This window comes from Megascapheus bottae, chromosome 22, assembly GCF_031878675.1.
Source record: "Megascapheus bottae isolate mThoBot1 chromosome 22, mThoBot2.hap1, whole genome shotgun sequence".
Lineage (NCBI taxonomy): Eukaryota > Metazoa > Chordata > Mammalia > Rodentia > Geomyidae > Megascapheus > Megascapheus bottae.
In genome coordinates this window covers 12,314,877-12,335,060 of record NC_143530.1, presented here as the reverse complement: position 1 = coordinate 12,335,060, position 20,184 = coordinate 12,314,877, and the positions used below count along the sequence as shown (strand labels likewise).

The window sequence follows — 20,184 nt, the reverse complement described above, 5'->3', positions numbered from 1 at the left end:
TGATACTGTAAAACAAATGGGAATGAATTCTGGGGGATTGCCAATTATGTACAGTAGCCTTATTATTGCTAACCACTGTCAATGAAAGGTCACTCCACTCCTCTGTTTGAGGAAACAATGAGAATGTATGTGATGAACTGGAATCCTGGCCAGTATTGGGCAACTTTAATGTTGCAATATCTAATCAAACCCTGAGTGTACTGGTTCTGTGAACCACCTGATAAAAGGCAAATTAAAACTTATTAAACAATATTGGCTGTGGTATAATTATAGGATTTGAAATGTGTGACTATTATTTTGTGTCTTGAGACAGCACCTAGATGTATAACCCAGGCTGACCTTGAGCTCCCATATGGTTCCAGTCTTCTCTCAGTGCTAGGATTTACATAATTTTTTTTGCCAGTGCTTTAAGTGTTTATTTATGAGTTAAAATTTTAATGGTTCTCAAAGAAAAAGTTCACAAAATTTTATGAAAAAGCCAAGAGCAATTTTATTTAGACAACATTAAAAAAAAAAAGATCAACTCCATTCCACCAGCAAGACAAAATGGATAACATATATCGAATTGAAAAAGTTTAATAATGATCACTTATCAAAAGTTACAGAAAAATCTTTAGTGTTAACAAGCACATAGTATTCCACTAGTCATCACATCCTCTATGGTAAGTATCAGAAGTGGGAAAGTTTCTGGTTGCTTCATCTACTGAAAACCAGAGTTAAGAAACAACTTATCTTAATTTAGCAACTTTGGCTTCAGTGTGAAATCATCAGAGTTCTCTCAGGCTTTTGTCTGAAAGCTGCATCTCCATTTAAAAGATGCTGAAGATATATGTACCTTCTTTCAATGAACTGAGACTGAAGAATCTCAAATGCCACAAGAGATCTGAAATTTACTATAAGTCTGATATAGGCTATTTGCATTTTAGGTGCAATGAATACTTATTTGGATAAAGACATTAAAATTGTCACCTTGGAACACTCAGAGGACAGCTGCTTACTGAAGCACCAATGTAGAAAGCCTGATAGAAGAGGGCATCCCCTGTCAGCAGTGGGCCTTTCCAGGCTTGGTTCTAGAAGAAGATTATTTTTTTGTGCTTTGAGTTAGGGATCTGCCCCTTTGACTTCAACCTCCGAACAGCCTCCCTCATGTGTTTGGGCTGTAGTGGTGGCATTTCTCCCCACTTCTCACACACATCCAGGGCTGCACAGGGAAAGGAAAAAGTATTACACAAGAACTTATTAGCCACAATCCTTATTGGAGTTCTAAAATTCTGGCTGATGATTTTGTGTCTGTTTGCTGGTAATAGGGCTTGAAGGAAAGGCCTCAGGCCTTCATGCTCTCTTGCTTGGCTTTTTTTTGGGGGGGGGGGGTGTCTGTTGTGGGACTTGAACTCTGGGCCTGGGCATTGTCCCTGAGCTCTTCAGGGACAAGGCTACTGCCCTACCCCTTGAGCCACAGCGCCATTTCCGGCTTTCTAGTGGTTAATTGGAAATAAGAGTCTCAAGGACTTTAGTGCTCGGGCTGGCTTTGAACTGTTACCCTCAGATCTCAGCCTCCTGAGTGGCTAGGATTACAGGTATGAGTCACCACTCCTGGTGAGAAAGGACTTTTCTAAATGCTTCCTTGCCCTCCAATATTGAAACTTTCAAGAAATAGGGGTCAAGCATCTTTGAATACTTGAGCGGCTTCTAGTGAACATGGAAACTCACAGGTGCTTTTCCAAAGTTCCTTGGTGTAGATAATCTTGAAAATCAGACCAGCACTACTCACCTTCTTCCACCACCTCCCCGACGAAAACCTTGGAAATACCAGACATAGCAATAACAACATTCTGGGACACAGACGTGCCAGTGATGGACTGGATTAGCTTTAAAGAAAGACAAAGACTTGTGATTAAGATGGTAAAATACTGGTTTTGGAATATAGCGGCAATCAGTGTAGTATGCACTTGACACAGACTAAATAATGAAACAGACTATTAAGTATTCCAGTGGGTTATGACTTGTTTCATATATTGACACTCTATACCTTACTAATTGGAATTGGTTAGATAAGAGGGATGTCATTTACTGATTTGTTTAACATCTTGCTTCAGAATAGTTAGAATCTGGTTCAGTTTCAATATCTGATTAGTAATAAAGTGTAGTTATCCATTCTTACCCTTTTAATGGCTGCCTTAGGAAAAGCTGACCGGCGATACATTTCATAGCGATTCAGCTGCTCCTCAGAAAAAGAAGAAACCAGGATTCTAAACAAAAGATTCAGGTAATTAAGTTGGTTAATAAAAATGGATGCTAAAGATACATATTCTCTCTCAAAGTCTTATAGTATTTCAAATTGATAAAAATAAATTTATATTTAAATCAGTTGAACATTAACAGATCTAGAAAAAAATTATTTACAAAATGTAGAGTGTGGTTAATACTCTCATTATATAATTAACTTTTATTTTTATTTTTTTTGCCAGTCCTGGGCTTGAGTTCAGGGCCTGAGCACTGTCCTTGGGTTTTCTCAAGGCTAGAGTTCTACTACTTGAGCTTTTTGCTATGTATGTGGTAGTGAGGAACCGAACCCAGGTCTTCGTGTATGCTAGGCAAGCACTTTACCACTAGGCCAGACTCCCAGCCCTATATAATTAATTTTAAAGGCCCAAAGCAACTTTAGAAAATGAACAAAGTAGGGCTATCAGGGGGTTACACCTAATATCTTAGTCATTCAGGAGGTAGCGTTTCAGAAAAATCACAGTTCAAACCCAGACTGGGCATAAAAGCCCATCGCTAAAATGACCAGCAAAACACAGGGCTGGAGGTAAGGCTCAAGGAGTAGAGTGCCAGCTGTGAGCAAGCAAGCCAAGTAAGAGTGCAAGGCCCTGAATTTAAGCCTTGGTATTGAGAAAAGGAGAAAACAAAGGACACAAACAGGAAATTAAAAATAAAAGTCAATGGTCTGGTTCTATGAGACTCCCGTCTCCCATTAAAAACCAAAAAACGCAGAAGTGGAGCTATTGCTGAAGTCTTGAGCACTAGTCTTGAGTTAAAAAGATCAGGGACAAGCCAGGTGCCATTGGCTCACACCTGTAATCCTAGCTACTTAGGAGGCTGAGATCTGAGGATTGTGGTTTGAAAGCTGGCATAGGCAGAAAAGTCCCTGTGAGACTCTTATTTTCACTACCCACTCAAAAATCAGGAAGTGGAGATGTGGCTCAATTGATAGAATGTTAGACAAATACAAAGAAGCTCAGTGACAGCATCTAGGCTATTTCAAGCACCACAACTGACAGAAAAGAAAAAGAAAAAAAAAGGTCAGGGACAATGCCTGTGCTCTGAGTTCAAGCCCCAGGAGCAGCACCAAAAGGTAAGAAGTGGTGATATTAATCATGATGCACTGTACTTAGATTTGATTTGTTGAATGGTAATTCCTTTGTACAACTACTTAAATATAACAACAAAAATAAAGTTTAACAAGAGCAGTGAAATTATGGTTCGTTCACATAATGGGATACAATGCAGCCATTAAAAACAATTTATGGGCATATTTGCTGACATAAAAATACTTAGTTATAGGGCTGGGAGTTTGGCCTAGTGGTAGAGCGCTTGCCTAGCATGCACAAAGACCTGGGTTCAATTCCTTGGTACCACATATGTAGAAAAAAGCTGGAAGTGGTGCTGAGGCTCAAGTGGTAGAAGCTCTGGTCTTGAGAAAGTCCAAGAACAGTACTGAGCTCAAGCTCAGGACTGGCAAAAAACAAACAAAAACAATAAAACAAATACTTAAATTATCAAAAAACAAAAGAAATCCTGAAAATGCATTATGTACAAATCATACTTCAAAAAGCTGAAAGGTATTTTCATTTTACATTGCTTACTCTATTTTCTATAATATACTAATTTTCTTTCTCTTTCTTTTTGGAGCACTGGGGATTGAACTCAACTCAGGCCTTTCCCTTGCTAAGTAAGAAAGGTTTCAAATACTTGATGTGTGTGTGTGTGTGTGTGTTCCTGAGGCTTGAATTCAGAGCCTGAGTACTGTCCTTGAGTTTTCTTTTTTTTTTTAGTGTTTTTTTTTTATTGTAATTAGTAAAAGGGTTACATGATATTTGCCAGATAGAAGGTGCATTAATTCACATACATTGATACCCTTTCACATGTTCCTTGAGTTTTCTTATTGAAGATTACCACTCCACTACAGCTCCACTTCTGGCATTTCTGGTGCATAAGTAGAGATAAGAATCCCATAAACTTTGCTGTTCACACTGGCTTCAAACAATAGTCCTCAAGTTTCAGCCTCCTGAATAGCTAGGATTACAGGTATGAGCCACTAGCACTTGGTATCCTTGAGCTTTTTTGAGCCACAGCTACATTTCTGGCTTATTGTTGGCTAATTAGAGATGAGTCTTAGGGTCTTATTTATACAAGTTGGCTTTGAACTTCAATCCTCAAATCTCAGCCTACTGAGTAACTAGGATTACAGGCATGAGCCACTAGGGTCCAGCTTGCCTTAAAAAAAATTACTGTTGGAGCTGGGAATTTGGCCTGGTGGTAGAGTGCTTGCCTAGCATGCAGGAAGACATGGATTTGATTCCTCAGTTACCACATATATACGTATATAAAAAAGCCAAAAGTGGTTCTGTGGCTCATGTGGTAGAGCTCTAGCCTTGAGAAAGCTCAAGGACAGTGAGTGCTCATGCCCTGAGTTCAAGCCCCGGGACTGGCAAAAATATTTATATTATTGCAAAGATGATGAACAGAGGGGTTACAAATATATAAATTAGAAAAAGTACATTTCTTTTTGAACACGTCACTCCACTTCTCGCTCTCTTCCAGTTTTCCCCTTCCATCCCACCCACAAGTTGTATAGTTTTTTCAACATATTGTCTAGTGAGTACTGCCTTGGTTATATTATTATTATTTTCCAGTCCTGGGGCTTGAACTCAGGGCCTGGGCACTGTCCTTAGACACTTTTTGCTTAAGGCTAGTGCTCTGCCACTTGAGCCAGAGCACCACATCTGGCTTTTTCTGTGTATGTGTTAATGAGAAATCGAACCCAGGGCTTCATGCATGCTAGGTGAGCACTCTACCACTAGGCCACACTCCTGGCCCACTTCAGTTATTCTTGAGGTAGGTGGAGTCTTGCTTTATGTCTGGGCTGGCAAGAGCTGTGATCCTAATTGTGCTTTCTGGTGTCACTGGGATTGAAGATGTGCTCACTTCCCCAAGGCCTAGTGACACTGGGTTAACAAACTCAAACAAGTGCACCAAGTCATTAGTTGAGGTAGAGTCTCATGAACTTTTATGTCTGATCTGGCCTTGAACTATAATTTCTCCTTTTTCATCTCTGCCTCAAGTAGTTGGGATTACATGCTTAGTCAGTGCACCTGGCCACTTTATTTTAAAACAAATAAAAGGCCAAAAGAAAAAAGTCTGAATTTGCCTTGAAATGGGGACTAATCAGAAAGTGACTCACTGCATCTTTTGAATCTCATCCTCATCCACTTTTTGCTTCCTTTCTTTCTTTTCTTTGGTGTCTATTTTCAGCTTTTTGGCAGCAGGAGTAAGCAGTGATGCATCTTCCCTTTCAGCTGCTGTTAAATCTGAGGCACTTTGACTCTTGAGCTGGAAAGATGAGAGAAATCCTGTTGTAGATTTGGCTTACTTTGCAGGATTTTGTAAGGTAAGCAAATATCTTTAATATAATACAGAGAGTCTATCTATTGAGCAGTGCTTTGGTTCTAAGCAGTTAATCTAGCAAAAAGTGTAAGACATAGTCTCCCCCTCTTTTTTTTTTTCTCTTGTCAGTCTTGGTGTTGAACTCAGGGCCTAGACTTTGTCCCCGAGTCTCTGTGTGCTCAAGGCTAGTGCTCTACCATTTGAGCCACAGTGCCACTTTCAGTTTTATGGGATACTGAGGAACTGAACCAAAGGCTTCGTGAATGTTAGGCAAGCACTCTACTAATAAGCCATATTCCCAGCCCCAGTCTTTCTCTTAAAGAGATTATTATAGCATAGCTACAAAAGAAAATAAGCCAAATAATTCTATCTTCCATTGTATTACAGCTCCTGTTTTCAAGGGCAAGAACATGGTAAGGATAAGAACAACTACTCTCCTCTGGCCTCTGCTTTGGACTTTAATTTTTAAAGGGATGACAACAAAGTCCTCTCCATCAGTCAGCAATTGGACCTTTAGATCTACAGGATCTATTTACTAGTGTTGACTACATATAAAAATATCACTAAGTGCATTCTCACTCTAAGACCAGGATTCTACCATTAGAAATGGAACACGGGGAAGGCTGAGATTAAAGAGTTGCAGAGCTAGGCAACAATACCGAACCCTTGAGCACAACTGATAGGTTTGCGGTTTTACGGCTAGAGCATCCAGGTGATTAGTAAAATTTCAATGACCCAAGAGGTTATGAATAAGATTTAACCACAAACGCCTTCAAAATTGCTTTTAGATGGACTCTATTACCTTTAAACACAAAAGCTGAACTCGCAAGGGGTGCAAGCTACCTTGGGTTTTAATGACTCCAGTAAGTTTTAGTGTGACATCGGTCCTTACATTTCCTCACCGGGAAAACCGAGAGGCTCAACTTAAACTTCATCAGAAGAAGCTTTAGTCCCTAAAGGCGAGGATTAAGAACATCATCCCAGTATTGGGTCCCTGGGGCCGAATCGGAAGGCACTCCCTTCTCCTTCGAGATTGCAGGTTTAGAAAGAGTTCACCAGTTTGCAGGGAGGGGCTAAGCGCGGATTCGGGGCGAGCAGGCCGTGACACACGCCGCAGCGTTCCTCCACGCTCGCACCCCTCTATCTACCTCGCCTTCCTCCGCCGCGGCCTCCTTCAGGTCCGCGTCTCCGTCAGTTTCTTCCGGGACTCCGTCGGTGTCAGTAGTTCCCGGGTCCCTGGGAGCCGCGGTCGTCTCGTCTGGCTCTCCAGTCTCCCCACTTTTGTCTGCGGGTGACTCCCCGCCATTGTCCATCTCCGGAAGGAGCGGGGAAATCCGGGCTCGGAACGGAGCTGGAGCTGAGGGCGCGGCACGACGGAGGGCGCACGGCAGAGCCAGTGGCTTACTTCCTGTGGTCGCGCCGTGATGACATCACCCCTACGGCTCCGCGGAGGGGTCATTCCGAGGCGCGCGCGCGAACCGTTTGACTGGTTTTGTGGAGTTGAAGGACGTGGGGAATCCTCCGATCTAGGAAACACGCATTTTGTTTTCTTTTCTTTTTGAAGGAGCGCAGTGTTTTTTTTTTCTCATTGAACCCTTTCCAGAAACGCAATGCTAGTTTACCTCCCCAACTAGCCCCCTCCCTCCCCCCGCCTCCTGGGGAACCCGATCTCAGCGCTCGGGCGCCGTCACTGAGCTTTTGTGTTCAAGGCTGGCAGTCTACCGCTTGAGCCACACCTCCACTTCCTCTTTGGCTCTTTAGTGGTTAATTGGAGATGCGTTTCAAGGACTTTCCCGCCAGGGCTCGCTTTCGACAGCAATCTTCCCATCTCAGCCTTTAGAGTAGTTACTTTGCTCTCCCTGGTATAGTGGGGACACCACTGTATGTTGGCATCCTGGAATGAGATCACCTTGGGCTGGAAAACGTTCAAGCAGCTACAAGTCTTATTTCACCTGCGGGGAGACGCGGGGCTATGTTGATGAATGATTTAAAGCCTTTTACCACATCGTAAGCATCTACGACGAGGAGTACTACGAGAAGTCATATACTCAGAATTTATCCAGTTCATTTATTCAATCAGTTATGACCACCTGCCTCCAGTCAGGAGCAAGCATCAAGGGACAGAATACAAATAAATAAGTTCTACCCAAATGCCTGGGTTCCATTTCCCCAGTAATGGATCTTAAAAAAAAAAATCCGCTTGTTGAATAGCATCCTAAAGGGAATCCTACCTTGAGGGAAGTCTCACTTAAGTCTTTTCATAGATTGGAAAAGTCAAAGTGGCGAGGATATTCTACTTAAAAGTTCGTCTCTTTTCATCTCTGCAGCACTAGGCCCGCACCCATTTCATTTTTAATTTATGCACCTTTAAGGAAGGGATTTGGAAACATAGGCGTGCATTACCAAATCCCTTTGTTTCTATCCTGTCGGGACGACCGAGTTTCCAGTCCCCGGTGCTCTCAAAGCCTTTAGGGGAAGCAGTCGCGAACAGGCGGCCGCCTTCAGCCTCTCCCAGCAGACGGCGTGCACCCAGGGCTCTCCCAGGCTGGCGGGGCACAGCCGGGTCTACCTGTCCAACTCCGCGCAGCCCCGCCCGGCTAGGTGGGCAAGGGGGCGGGGCGAGGGGCGCGGTGACGCGTGACGCCGGATCCCGGAAGTGACGCGCCCGTCAAGGAGGCGGGGGGGAAGAGCCAGGGGGGGAAGGGGGGGTGGTGTCCCCGGCTGGTCTGGGGGGTGCGTTGCCCGGAGACGGAAAGTTTGGGAGCCTGTGCAAGACCGGCGGCGGCCCCCGGGAGAGGGTCCAGGAGGTGGTGGCCCTGGGGATGGGGAAGGAGCAGGAGCTGCTGGAGGCGGCCCGCACCGGGCACCTCCCGGCCGTGGAGAAGCTGCTGTCCGGGAAGCGGCTCTCCTCAGGCTTCGGGGGCGGCGGCGGCGGCGGCGGCGGCGGCGGCGGGGGCTCCGCGGGTGGCGGCGGCAGCGGCGGCGGCGGCGGCGGGCTCGGCAGTTCCAGTCATCCCCTCTCCAGTCTGCTCAGGTGGGTGCGCGGGGGCCGGTCGCCTCGGGGACCGTCTCCCTGGCGGGTCTCCTGAGTCCCGGGGGAGGTCGGGGCTGCCGAGCCGCGCGGGGCGGGTGAACGGGGCTCGCGGCGCGCCCCGGGGGCCGCGGGTGCGGAGGGGGCGCGCGGTGCGCGCGGCGCCGGCGGGCTCGGCGGCTCTCGCGTGCGGACCCGACGGGCGAAGAATGGTGGGAGTGCCCAGGTGGCAGCCGCCGCCGCCGCCGCGTGGCCCGGCGCGGCGTCGCCGGTGCCCGCTCCGGGGTGCCAGCTGTCGTTTTTCACAAAAGCCGTGCAAATGGAGCGCATACAAATGAAGTCTCACCTCCTGGAACAACTCCCGCGTCCTGCAGCCTGGCGGCTGCCCTGCTCGCTGGGGAACGTGGAATTCTTCTACTGGGCTCGGTTGGACCTGGGCTTTTGTTTATGTTGAAATTGGGTCGGAATCGATCTCGTTCCAAATGTCTACCTTCCAGTCCTTCTTGTGCTGGAAGTTGAAATGGTTGTTCCGTAATTGCCTCTTTGGGTGCGTGTAGATGGCATACGCCTGGTTCATGGGGGGGGGGGGGGGACGCTTGCGCGTTAAGAAATAAAGGTTTAGAAAAACGCGTTTAGGAAACGAGGCGTTTCAGACGTTTTGGAGACCTACTAAGTTTACTGGCTGCAAGGCTTGGGGAGGGGGGGAAGATTCACTTTTGTGTGGCTTGGAAGGGAGACTGGAGATGTGTCCACTGTGTGAGTAAAATGTGTTTGCTCAGCAGGGCTTTCAAGAGCCTGTTTTCCTTCCTTGTTCTGCTGAGTTTTTTTTTTTTTAAGAAGTGGAAGTTCATTTAGAAATGGCTTCATGAGCTTTTGTTCCCTACTAGTTTATGCAACTTCAGTTTGAGTGAATGTGAACCAAAGAAGCCCAAGGCTCCAATAAGTCTTTAGGTATTAGCACAGAAGACCAACCCAGATCTTTATAGGAAGATTTTTGTTTGTTTGTTTTGCCAGTTGTGGGGCTTGAACTCAGGGCCTGAGCACTGTCCTTGGACTTTTCTCAAGGCTAGCACTCTACCACTTGAGCCACAGCACCACTTCCAGCTTTTTTCTATGTATGTGGTGCTGAGGAATCAAACCCTGGTCTTGGTGCGTGTTAGGCAAGCACTCTACCTCTAGGCCAAACTTCCAGCCCTATAGGAGGATTTTTTTTTTTAAAAGCAGTGTAGGACAAGAACCCTTCCTAGGAGCTTCCTATGGGGGAAAAAACCTCAGTACTGTTTTGCTGTTTCTCCAGCCCTTCAACAACACAGGCTCATAGTAGGTAATCAAGATATGTTTAATAAATAAAGTTATCAGAGGACTATCAATTTCCAAATACACATGGGGGCACTCATTGTGATTGTTGGTATTTGAGAGAAACAGACATCACTTTGGGAGGTGATCATCACTTATTTTGAGATCAGGACCCCCAGAGGTGAGAGACTTAAGCTGACTTTGAAGGATATGAGGACATGTAGATCAACTATGGTGGGCATAGCCAGGTTGATGGGGGGGGGGGCAGGGAACACACCATGATCAGAGGCATGGGAATGAGAAAGATGACTTTTCTGGTGCTTCTAGGCATTAGAAGAACATCCTGCTTAGACCTTTGATGAGCTGGGCCCCTTAAAGATAAATAAGTATGGATTAGTAGATTTCCTCATGTTTATATTTCTAGAACCTTAGATAGTCCAGGTGACTCACAGGTGCTCAATATATGGAGGCTGAATGTATGTTAGGATTTTTATTTTTTATTTTATTATTATTATTATTATTATTATTATTATTATTTTGCCAGTCCTGGGACTTGAACTCAGGGCCTGAGCACTGTCCTTAGGCACCACAACTTGGGCCACAGCAACACTTCTGTGTTTTTCTTTCTCTCCTTCCTTCCTTCCATCCTTCCTTCCTTCCTTCCTTCCTTCCTTCTTTCCTTCTTTCTTTCTGCCAGTCCTGGGGGCTTGAACTCAGAGCCTGAACACTGTCCTTGGGCTTTCTCAAGGCTAGTGTTCTAGCACTAGAGCCACAGCATCACTTTCAGCTTTTTTTTCCCTATGTATGTAGTACTGAGAAACTCGGGTTTTGATGCACGTTAGGTAAGCACTCTACCACCAAGCCAAATTCCCGGCCCACTTCTGGCTTTCTTTATATATGTGGTACAGAGGACTCGAACCTGGGTCTCTATGTATGCTAGGCAAGCACTCTACCACTAGGCCAAATGCCTGGCCAGGATTTTATTTTTGCCTGTGTTAGGATTTGAAGATTGCAGCTCTACAGTAAAGTCTGTGAGACTCTTACAACTTCAGTTAACCACCAGAAAACTTGAACTTGTGTCTTGAAGTGGTAGATTGCTAGCTTTGAGCAAAAAGAGCTTAACAACAGTACCCAGGCCTTCCTATCAAGCCCCTAGGTAGATTAAAAAAAAGAAAAATGCAGGTAGTATCTCCCATCCCCTGAGTTAGACCTGACTCTAGCTTGCTCCAGGGTCTATTGTAGAGGCTGTAGACTCCTAAGAGCTTCCCAGCCTCCCGGTAGGAGACCCCTCAGGGCAAGGAGGATCTTCAGGCATCAGTTACTTTGTGTCTTTCATTAATTAGAAGTGACTGTGGTTAGAACTGGAAGATTTCTGGGCAAATGAGACTATACATTTTTTTTTTTTGCCAGTCCTGGGGCTTGAACTCGGGGCTTGAGCACTGTCTTTGGGCTTTCTCAAGGCTAGAGCTCTACACCTTGAGCCACAGCACTACTTCCAGCTTTTTTCTATGTATATGGTACCAAGGGTCAAACCTGGGTCTTCGCACATGCTAGGCAAGCACTCTACCACTAGGCCAATCTTTTAAAAAAAAGCAAGCAAGAAAGGAAGATAAAAGAAAGGTGCTGGGAGTATAGGTCAGCATGCCTTCTCTTTGTAGGTTTGGAATGAGTAGAGGTCAACCTCCTGTGACCCAAACCTCAGTCTCTGCCAAGAACTCTAGGTTAATTAGTGAGAGCTATGAAATCAGCTTCAGGTCTGGCCTTCGTTTTATTTGCTATATGCTATCTGCTAGTAATGACAACTCAGTTCACCTTTGTCCAGCTGTTTAAGGAACTTACAGCTACAGGTGGGCATAGATGTTTCAAACCATTTGTGTTTTTTACTCATATATTTATGATTCCCTTTTCTCTACCCTACAGAGACTGTGCATTTTCTTAAGATACAGTATGCCCCTTCTCTCATCTCATCCCTTCGCCTTACACTGCCTGGGCTTAGGTATTAACTTCTTAAAACCCTCCCCAGTGACCCTAATATCCACAGAGCTGTGTAGCTTCTACTTGGGAGCTTGTCATCTGTACAATGTAGTAGTTTATGGTTCCATCACACCTACCTTTTATGCTTTATATCTTTGGCTTATCAGTGTAATATTTGTGTATGATAATCGTCACCTATTGAGAGTATACTTGAGAGAGTCAGAAAGTCAGTCAAGAAGACTTCTACTGAAAAATTATTACAAAGTAAGTGTTATTCTGACTCATGTATTTAATGTTAACTTATCCAGACAATGTAGCATTTTACAAGGCTACTTGTTCTTTGTCAGGCTGCCTGGATTCATAATCTACTACCACCACTAAGCAGTGCTTGGCTTTCTCTAAATTAGCTACTTGAGTCTCAGTTTCTGTATCCATAGCTGAGATATGGGTACTGTTTTAGGTCATGCGTGCAGGGTGACCTTACAATTCCTGAAACATGCTAGGTGCTCAGTGTTAGCCATCATCACAACAGTTTTGCCATGTTGTACTCTGCCTTGTTAAAATTTCCATGCCAGGCCCATTTTAAATGGTGCTTTTATGCTTGGTGATCTGCCATGGCAGATTAGAAACAGTAAATAGAGAGAACCTGCACAGGTAGGCATATTTATGCTATTTGTTAACGAAATGTTTACCCACCATTAAATTTGTGCTAAGCCTGCAGAATTTAGATGAACTGCAGAATTTTTCTTTGGCCTACCATATTGGAGGTTTTTGACCTGGATCTGCCCTTCTCCCCTATATCAGTGATAAGATATGTCCATGTGACAGACTAGGAAAAAAAAAAGAAGATAAAATTTACTCCTCCCTTTCGGCCTTGAGTGTGGCCTAGTGGTAGAGTGCTTGCCTAGCATGCATGAAGACCCAGGTTTGATTCCTTGGTATCGTATACATAGAAAAAAGCTGGAAGTGGTGCTGTGGCTCAAGGTGTAGAGCTCTAGCCTTGAGAAAGTCCAAGTACAGTGCTCCAGCTCTGAGTTCAAGCCCTAGGACTGGCAAAAAAAAAAAAAATTACCCCTCCCCTCATAAGTTTTGGCTGTTGACATAGGTTTTTGTAGTTGTCCATACCTGGACTCCAAACACTGTGGTCATATATTAAAATGCTATAGCTTATGTTTATTTTGACTTTTAGCCACCAAATAATGATTAAATTATATTCATTAAACTTGCTATATACTGTAGAAAACCATAAATGCATTTCTGTTTTTTTTTTTTTTTCTTTTGGTTGGTAATGGGGCTTGAATGCTGGGTCTGGGCACTGTTCTGAGCTCTTCAGCTTAAGGCTAGCACTCTACCACTTGAGCCACAGCACCACTTCTTTTTCTCTGTATGTGATACCAAGGAATCCAACTCAGGGCTTCATGCATGCTAGGCAAGCACTCTACCACTAGGCCAAACTCCTGGCCTGCATATCAGTTTTTTATCAAAATGGTTCAAATATTGTTACTAGATATCTTAGTAGTGCAAAATATCTAACCCTACAGAAGTTCTAGGTGTGTAAATTATAGTTTGTATAATATGGACTCATTGTTTTCTTTCTTTTTTTTTGTGCTTGGTCTTGTGGCTTAAACACAAGGCTTGAGCACTGTCCCATAGCATTTTTTGCTCTAGGCTTGCGCTCTACCATTGGATGTACAGCTCCACTTCTGTGTGTGTGTGTGTGTGTGTGTGTGTTTGTGTGGTTACTTGGAGATAAAAATCTCAGAAACTTTCTTGCTCAGGCTGGCTTTGAGCCTAAATTCTCAGATCTTAACCTTCTGAGTAGCTTTTAGGGTGTTTTTTTTTGTTTTGTTTTGTTTTTTTTTGTGCCTAGGCACATACCAGGTAAATTTTCATGTAATATGGAGAGTTTACTGTGTTTGGGGTTACAGTAAAACTTCTAATCTCCATGAAAGCAATTTCTATCTGGAAGTGTAGTAAGATTTGGGCTAAAATAGAAGTATGATAAGCAGTGAGTCGTTATGAAAGATCTTTGTGGAAGTCTATGAGACTTATCTCCAATTAACTACCAGAAAACTGGAAGTGGTACTGTGGCTCAAAGTGGTAGAGCACTAGCCTTGAGCTGAAGAGCTCAGGGACAGTGCCCAGGCTCAGAGTTCAAGCCCCACTACTAACAAAAAAGAAAAACAAAGAAAAAAATGAAAATGGGTCACATACTCTCTTCAAACTGTAAGATGAATCATGAACTCTGTGCTGGTGGTGTATGGGAATGAAAAGGTAAAGTGGAATGAATTCCTCAGTTCAGCTTTCCAGAGGAATGAAACCAAAGGTGGATTTTGGGAAGGAAACTGTGTTATGATTTAGAAAATTATGTTGCTCAGTTCTCGGACCTGACAAGAATGAAATGAAAAGGTGAAGTCAAGGAAGCCTGCTGGAGAAACAAAAGAATTTTTAGCAGCAGTAGCTGTGAGCTGTGGCTATAGCTCAGTTTTTACTCCACTATTTTAGAAAGAAAAAGCATAATAAAAACCAGTACTCAGCCAGGAGTTTGGCCTAGTGGTGGAGTGTTTGCTTAGCATGCACAATGACCCAACTGTGATTCCTAGGTACCATATACAGAGAAAAAATCGGGAGTGGTACTGTGGCCCAAGTGGTGGTCTTGAGAAAGTTCAAGGATAGTGCTTAAGCCCTGAGTTAAGTCCCAGGACTGACAAAAAAAAACCAAAACCCAAAAAACTAATACTTCAGAATAGACAAGAATTTCCAAAGACACAAAATGGCTCAGACGTAAGGAGCAGTGTGTTTGTGTGTGTGTGTGTGTGTGTCTGTACGTACGTGTATATGGATACATGTACACATGCTCATGGTCACATGCCAGTACTGAGACATAAAGTAGTTTCCCTTAGCTGTTTTTGCTAAGGCTAGCATTCTATTACTTGACCCTCAGCTCCACTGCTGGATTTTTAATGGTTAATTGGAGATGAAGGCCTTACAGACTTGATTGCCCAGGCTGGCTTTAAACTGATTCTCAGCCTCCTCAGGAGCTAGAATTCATGTGTGAAGCACCTGCATTCTCTTCTCTTTTCTCTTTTCTCTTCTCTTCTCCTCTTCTCTTCCCTTCTCTTTTCTTCTCCCTTTCCTCCCCCCTGCCTTTCTTTCTACCTTTCCCTCCCTCCCTTCCTTCCTTTATTTCTTTTTGTGTGGTTGGCATTAACATTCTGCTAACATGGTTCTTTACTACCCCAAGAATGACTCTGTAAAGTTTTAATGGCTGGGCTGTTTTGTTTCTGCTGTGACCCTATGACTTTTGTTCCTGTGTATTTCTAGATGTCTTTGGACTGTACCTGTTCTGAGCAAAATGATTTTTACATCTTAAGGAAGAGGGGGCAACATTGATGAATGTTGAATGGGAGACTTGGAAACTATGTCTTGTGAATGTTTCTGATCTAAGTTCCTGCTCTAATAATGGAATAATAATTAAAATTAAAAACCCAAAATGCAACTACCTCTAAACTACTGTAATTAATTAGAAACTGTTTTCTAAGATTTTACTTAAAATACTGTCCCTCTTGAAATTTCTGTAGGTTAGAATTTCCTATAAAGAAGAATGCGTTTACCTTATTGAAAATAGAACAAAGTAGGCCTGTGCTAGTTACTTTATATCAAGAATCTTTGGGCTGGGATGGGAGGGTAGCTCAGGGGTAGAACATTTGACTAACGTGCCTAAAGCTCTGGATTTGATCTCTAGCACCACCGAAAAGCAAGAGGAAATAACATTGAGCATGCCTAATATTAAATGGAGTAAGGCATCTGTGTGTAACAAAAGAGAATTTACAGAAGTGTAATAGTCTGTGGCTTCCCTCTGTCTGAATATTTCAATTAGTTTTTGTTGTTGTTGTTTTTTGTTTTACGGTGAAGTAGAAAACTGGAGACAGGAAACAGTGGGACAATCTTGCCATGTGAAGATTTGATTTGTATCCAGTCAGCTTCAGCATGCATTATGGTCCCAGTGAAAGTTGCATTCTCAGCCAGAAACTCCAATGGCTCTCACCACTTCTTGGTTTATTCACCCCAGACAGTTGTGAACTTTGGTTTGCAAACAGGAAGTCCAGATTATTTCTGCCTTAGTCTTGTTTTCCTAGTCCAGATTACTTCTGCACTAGGAAAGTAAATTACTGGGTTTTATAGCCCAAAGACACCAAAGAAGCCCCTGAAGTAGACATGGCAGTTTGCTTTGGGAAGTCAGGCTCTCCTGCTGGTAGCAGTTGGCCTTCTTTTTTGGACAGCCCTCAGCAAATGTTTCCCACACCGATTTCCAAAAGATTACTGGAAGATTTTCTGTGGCATAGAAAATTATATTGTATACTATGTTACATTCATAGAACATCTTCAAATAGCTTTGGTGTGGTTAGTGTTAATGGTAGTAATACTAGAAATTATATGGTATGGCTTCTTGTTTACCCTTCTCAGTAATTTGTAGATAAGTTCATTTGGTTTACAAATCACAAAAGAGGGTTGTTTGGGTTTGTTTTAATAAGGCAGCTGTCTCTTATTCATTTATTTATTTATTTTTGTTTTGTCAGCTTCATTTTCAGCTTTTTAGAGGTTAATTGGAGATGAGAGTTTTCAGCACCTGTCAAGAAAAAAAAGTTATTTATTTATTTATTTGTCAGTTGTGGGGCTTGAAGTCTGCCTTGGGCCCTATCCCTGAGCTCTTCAGCTCAAGACTACTGCTCTACCACCTGAGCCACAGTGCCACATCCTGTTTTCTGGTGTTTAATTGGATAAAGGAGTCACATGGACTTTAGTACCTGGTCTGGCTTTGAACCTCAGATCCTCAGATCTCTCCCTCCTGAGTAGCTGTATTATAGGCATGAGCCACTGGTGCCTGCCTGGCCTAAGAATTTTTTTTTTTTTTGCCAGTCCTGGGGCTTGAACTCAGTGCCTGTGAGTTCTCCTTGGACACTTTTTGCTCAAGGCTAGCTCTCTACCACTTGAGCCATAGCACCACTTCTGGCCTTTGTGTAGGTGGCACTAAGGAATTGGACCCAGAGCTTTGTGCATGCTAGGCAAGCACTCTACTCCTAAGCCATGCTCTCAGCAGAATGCTCATTTTTTATTTTATTTTTAAATTTATTTATTTTTTGTGGATCATGGGGCTTGAACTCGGCCTAGGTGCTGTCTCTGAGCTCTTTACCTCAAAGCCACTTCCCTATCTCTGGGCCTGGGTGCTGTCCCTGAGTTCTTCAGCTCAAGGCTGCCGCCCCACCTTGGAGCCAAGTTTCACTTCTGGTTTTCTAGAGGTTAATTGGAGATGAGAGTCTCAGGTCCTTTTGTGCCTGGGCTGGCTTTGAACCTTGATCCTCAGATCTCAGCCTCCTAAGTAGCTAGGATTACAGGCGTGAGCCACTGCACCTGATAGAATGATCATATTTATTTATTTATTTATTGCCAATCCTGGGCTTGAGCTCAGGGCCTGAGCACTGTTCTTGGACTGTCCTAAGGCTAGAGCTCTACCACTTGAGCCTCAACCCCTAGGCCAAACTCCCTGCCCAGAATGTTCTTTTTTTTTTTTTTTTTTTTTTTTTTTGCCAGTCCTGGGCTTGGGCTTCAGGGCCTGAGCACTGTCCTTGGGTTTTCTCAAGGCTAGGGCTCTACCACTTGAGCCACAGCACCACTTCTGCCTTTTTCTATGTATGTGGTACCCAGGAATCAAACCCGGGTATTTATGCATGCTAGGCAAGCACTCTACCACTAGGCCAAACTCCCAGCCCCAAAATGTTCATTTTTAAAGGAACATACTTGATGTTAATTTTATTCATGATAAGGTACATAAAATGGTGCTATTTGTTGAGATATCAGAAATTTAGAAAATACAAGTCAGTTTATTTGAATGATACTTTTAGACCGAACCTTCTAGGCAGGTGCTCTACCAATTGGTCCGTGGTTGTTTCAGCAGATTCCTCCAAAGGAGATGTCTATCTGCACACTGGCTCTGTTTGCCATAAGGAGCCAGTTTGTCTAGTTGTTTACTTTTTTTTTTTTTTTTTTTTTTTGCTGAACCTGGGGTTTGAATTCAGGGCCTGAGCTCTTTCTTTAGGCTTTTCTCAAGGCTAATGCTCTGCCACTTGAACCATAGCACCACTTCCAGCTTTTCTATGAATGTGGTACAGAGGAATTGAACCTGATAGAGTTCCTGGCACTTTATCACTGGGCCAGACTCCCTGCGCTAGTTGTTTACTTTTTACCCAAGTAAATGTTCATTGTGATTTTCTTTTCAAATGCTTTTAAACATGTTTCATGTCTGAAGTTATTCTTTCTTTTAAGTTACATTTGGCAACTCCTTATAAAAAATCCATTATCCAGAAAAGATTACCAAACAGGTCATTTCAGAGCTGTTTATGTGAACGGCTAGAAGTCCTAGACTTGCTATTGTTTGTTTTTAGATCTTAGCTCTTTTAGCCTAACGGATCCCCTGCCTTGGCTTTGCTTATAATTATCCATATGGTGTTCGCTGCTCTTCTTCACTAGCCTGACAAAAGTCTGTGCAGACTCTTGTCCTTCTCGGGTTCAGGGCCACATTGCCTCTTCTTTAGGTCTTGCTGAAGCCCTGAAAAACTTCAGTGCAGCTGGGTACAGTGGCTCACACCTGTAGTCCTAGCTACTCTGGAGGCTGAGATCTGAGAATCATGGTTCAAAGCCAGCCTGGGCACTAAAGGACCTGAGACTCTTATCTCTAACCTCTAGAAAATGGGAAGTGGGGCTTGGCTCAGGGATAGGGTGGTAGCCTTGAGCTGAAGAGCTCAGGGACGGTGCCCAGACCCAGGGCAAGGCAATAGCCTTGAGCTAAAGAGCTCAGGCATAGCAGTGCCCAGGCCGAGTTCAAAGCTCTGTGACCACCCTCCCCCGAAAGAAAAAACCAACCCCTCAAAACAACAAAAAAACGAAATGCAAAGTCCAGCCCACCTTGTAGAATTTGAGGTTGGTAATGCACAGCTGCTTGGCACTGTTGCTACAGACTGTGTCCCAGGTGTGTGTGTATTTGAAATGGGGTATTTATCAGGGGTTATTTCTTGAACACATGATACTTTGTTCTGTCTCTACCAAGAATTTTACAGCTGTATTTTTCAGCTTGTCTTCATAGATTACTTATTGTTTCTTGTTGTTTGTTAGTCCCTTTTTACAGATAAGGAAATAAAAGTTTAGAGAGAGGTTGAAGTGACCAGTCTAGAAAGTACAGAGCCAGGACTCTAACTCCCAAACTTTCAACTTAGAAAGCACTTTGACTCTTGGAGACTTAGACTCTTTGTCTAAGCCATCACTTACTATAAGCTTGGGTAAAATTTTACTAAAAGATGAGGATTTATTGATTTTCATGTAATAGTTGCTTCTGTCCTTGTGATGGCTCCGTGGAGGAATCATACATAGTGCGATCACCTTCCTGCTGAGCCAAACAAATACAGAGAGCTCGAGGTGCTTAATAGGGCAGTGAGCTAGTGAGTGGAGAGTATGGTCTTGAACCCAACACAGACTGGTGCTGCAGTCTTTGATCAGAGTTTCTATGCAGCTGTGATTTCTGCCTTTACCCAAGAATGTAACAGGAAATCCCTTTGGAACACTTAAATGAACTAAACTTATTTGTTTTTAATCATTGCCAATTTCCTTACAGTATAGGAGAGTCAGATGTCTTTAACATATGCCAAATGATATATTAGTTTAGAGTATATGTGAAATGAAGCACATGCAGCTTATAAGAAAAGCTTCCCACACAATCTTGTCCAGAAAATCCTTATCTTCCTCAAAAAACTGGCCCATAGCTGGGCAGCTGTGGCTCATGCCTGTAATTCTAGCTACTTAGAGACTGAGGTCTGAGGATTATGGTTAAGAGCTAGTCCAGGCAAGACTGCAAAAAGCCAGAAGTGGAGATGTAGCTCAAGTGATAGAGTGCTAGCTAACACAAAAGCTCAGGTACAGTGTCCAGACCCTGAGTTCAAGTCCCAGAACTGGCATCAACAACAAGAACAAGAACAACAACATTTTTTTTTTTTTTGAGGGTGGGTATTTGGGATCTGAACTGCTTTTGTAGGAAACAATATCCTGATAGCTGGTATATTGGTGTGAGGTAGGAGGGGAACGGCTGGGATGAAGGTAGAAAATGGAAAGTTAGACTTCCTCCTGTCTGCCCAGCAATGAGTAAAGTAGCTCTCCAGTGGGAGCAG

The 20,184-nt window shown here is 43.5% G+C and overlaps 2 protein-coding genes across 6 annotated transcripts in view; one reads left to right on the top strand and one right to left on the bottom strand.

The window, feature by feature from the left end:
• Positions 1–624: 624 nt before the first annotated feature.
• On the bottom strand, positions 625–7,084 carry Taf11 (TATA-box binding protein associated factor 11). Its single transcript, XM_090355843.1, has 5 exons — positions 6,816–7,084; positions 5,465–5,613; positions 2,162–2,249; positions 1,772–1,868; positions 625–1,201 (listed from the first exon to the last, which is right to left on the bottom strand). Exons 1-5 carry the CDS (start codon positions 6,978–6,980, stop codon positions 1,071–1,073), a joined length of 630 nt encoding a protein of 209 aa, XP_090211969.1. The 5' UTR covers positions 6,981–7,084; the 3' UTR covers positions 625–1,070.
• Positions 7,085–8,369: 1,285 nt separating this feature from the next.
• Anks1a (ankyrin repeat and sterile alpha motif domain containing 1A) overlaps positions 8,370–20,184 on the top strand; it is a 143,098-nt gene continuing 131,283 nt past the window's right edge. For 4 of the 5 annotated variants that reach the window (XM_090355841.1, XM_090355837.1, XM_090355838.1 and 1 more), the window contains exon 1: positions 8,370–8,701. In XM_090355841.1, coding sequence (XP_090211967.1) covers positions 8,490–8,701 — 212 coding nt within the window. In that variant the 5' untranslated portion in view covers positions 8,370–8,489. The remainder of the gene's footprint in view (positions 8,702–20,184) is intronic. The other variant, XM_090355840.1, reaches the window with a different exon arrangement.

Coding starts and splice junctions, on each gene's coding strand:
- Taf11 (XM_090355843.1), bottom strand. CDS start 6,980: ATGGACAATGGCGGGGAGTCACCCGCAGACAAAAGTGGGGAGACTGGA. Junction 2,250..5,464: donor GATGAGATTCAAAAGATGCA/GTGAGTCACTTT, acceptor TCTTTTGTTTAG/AATCCTGGTTTCTTCTTTTT. Junction 1,202..1,771: donor CGGGGAGGTGGTGGAAGAAG/GTGAGTAGTGCT, acceptor TTCCCTGTGCAG/CCCTGGATGTGTGTGAGAAG.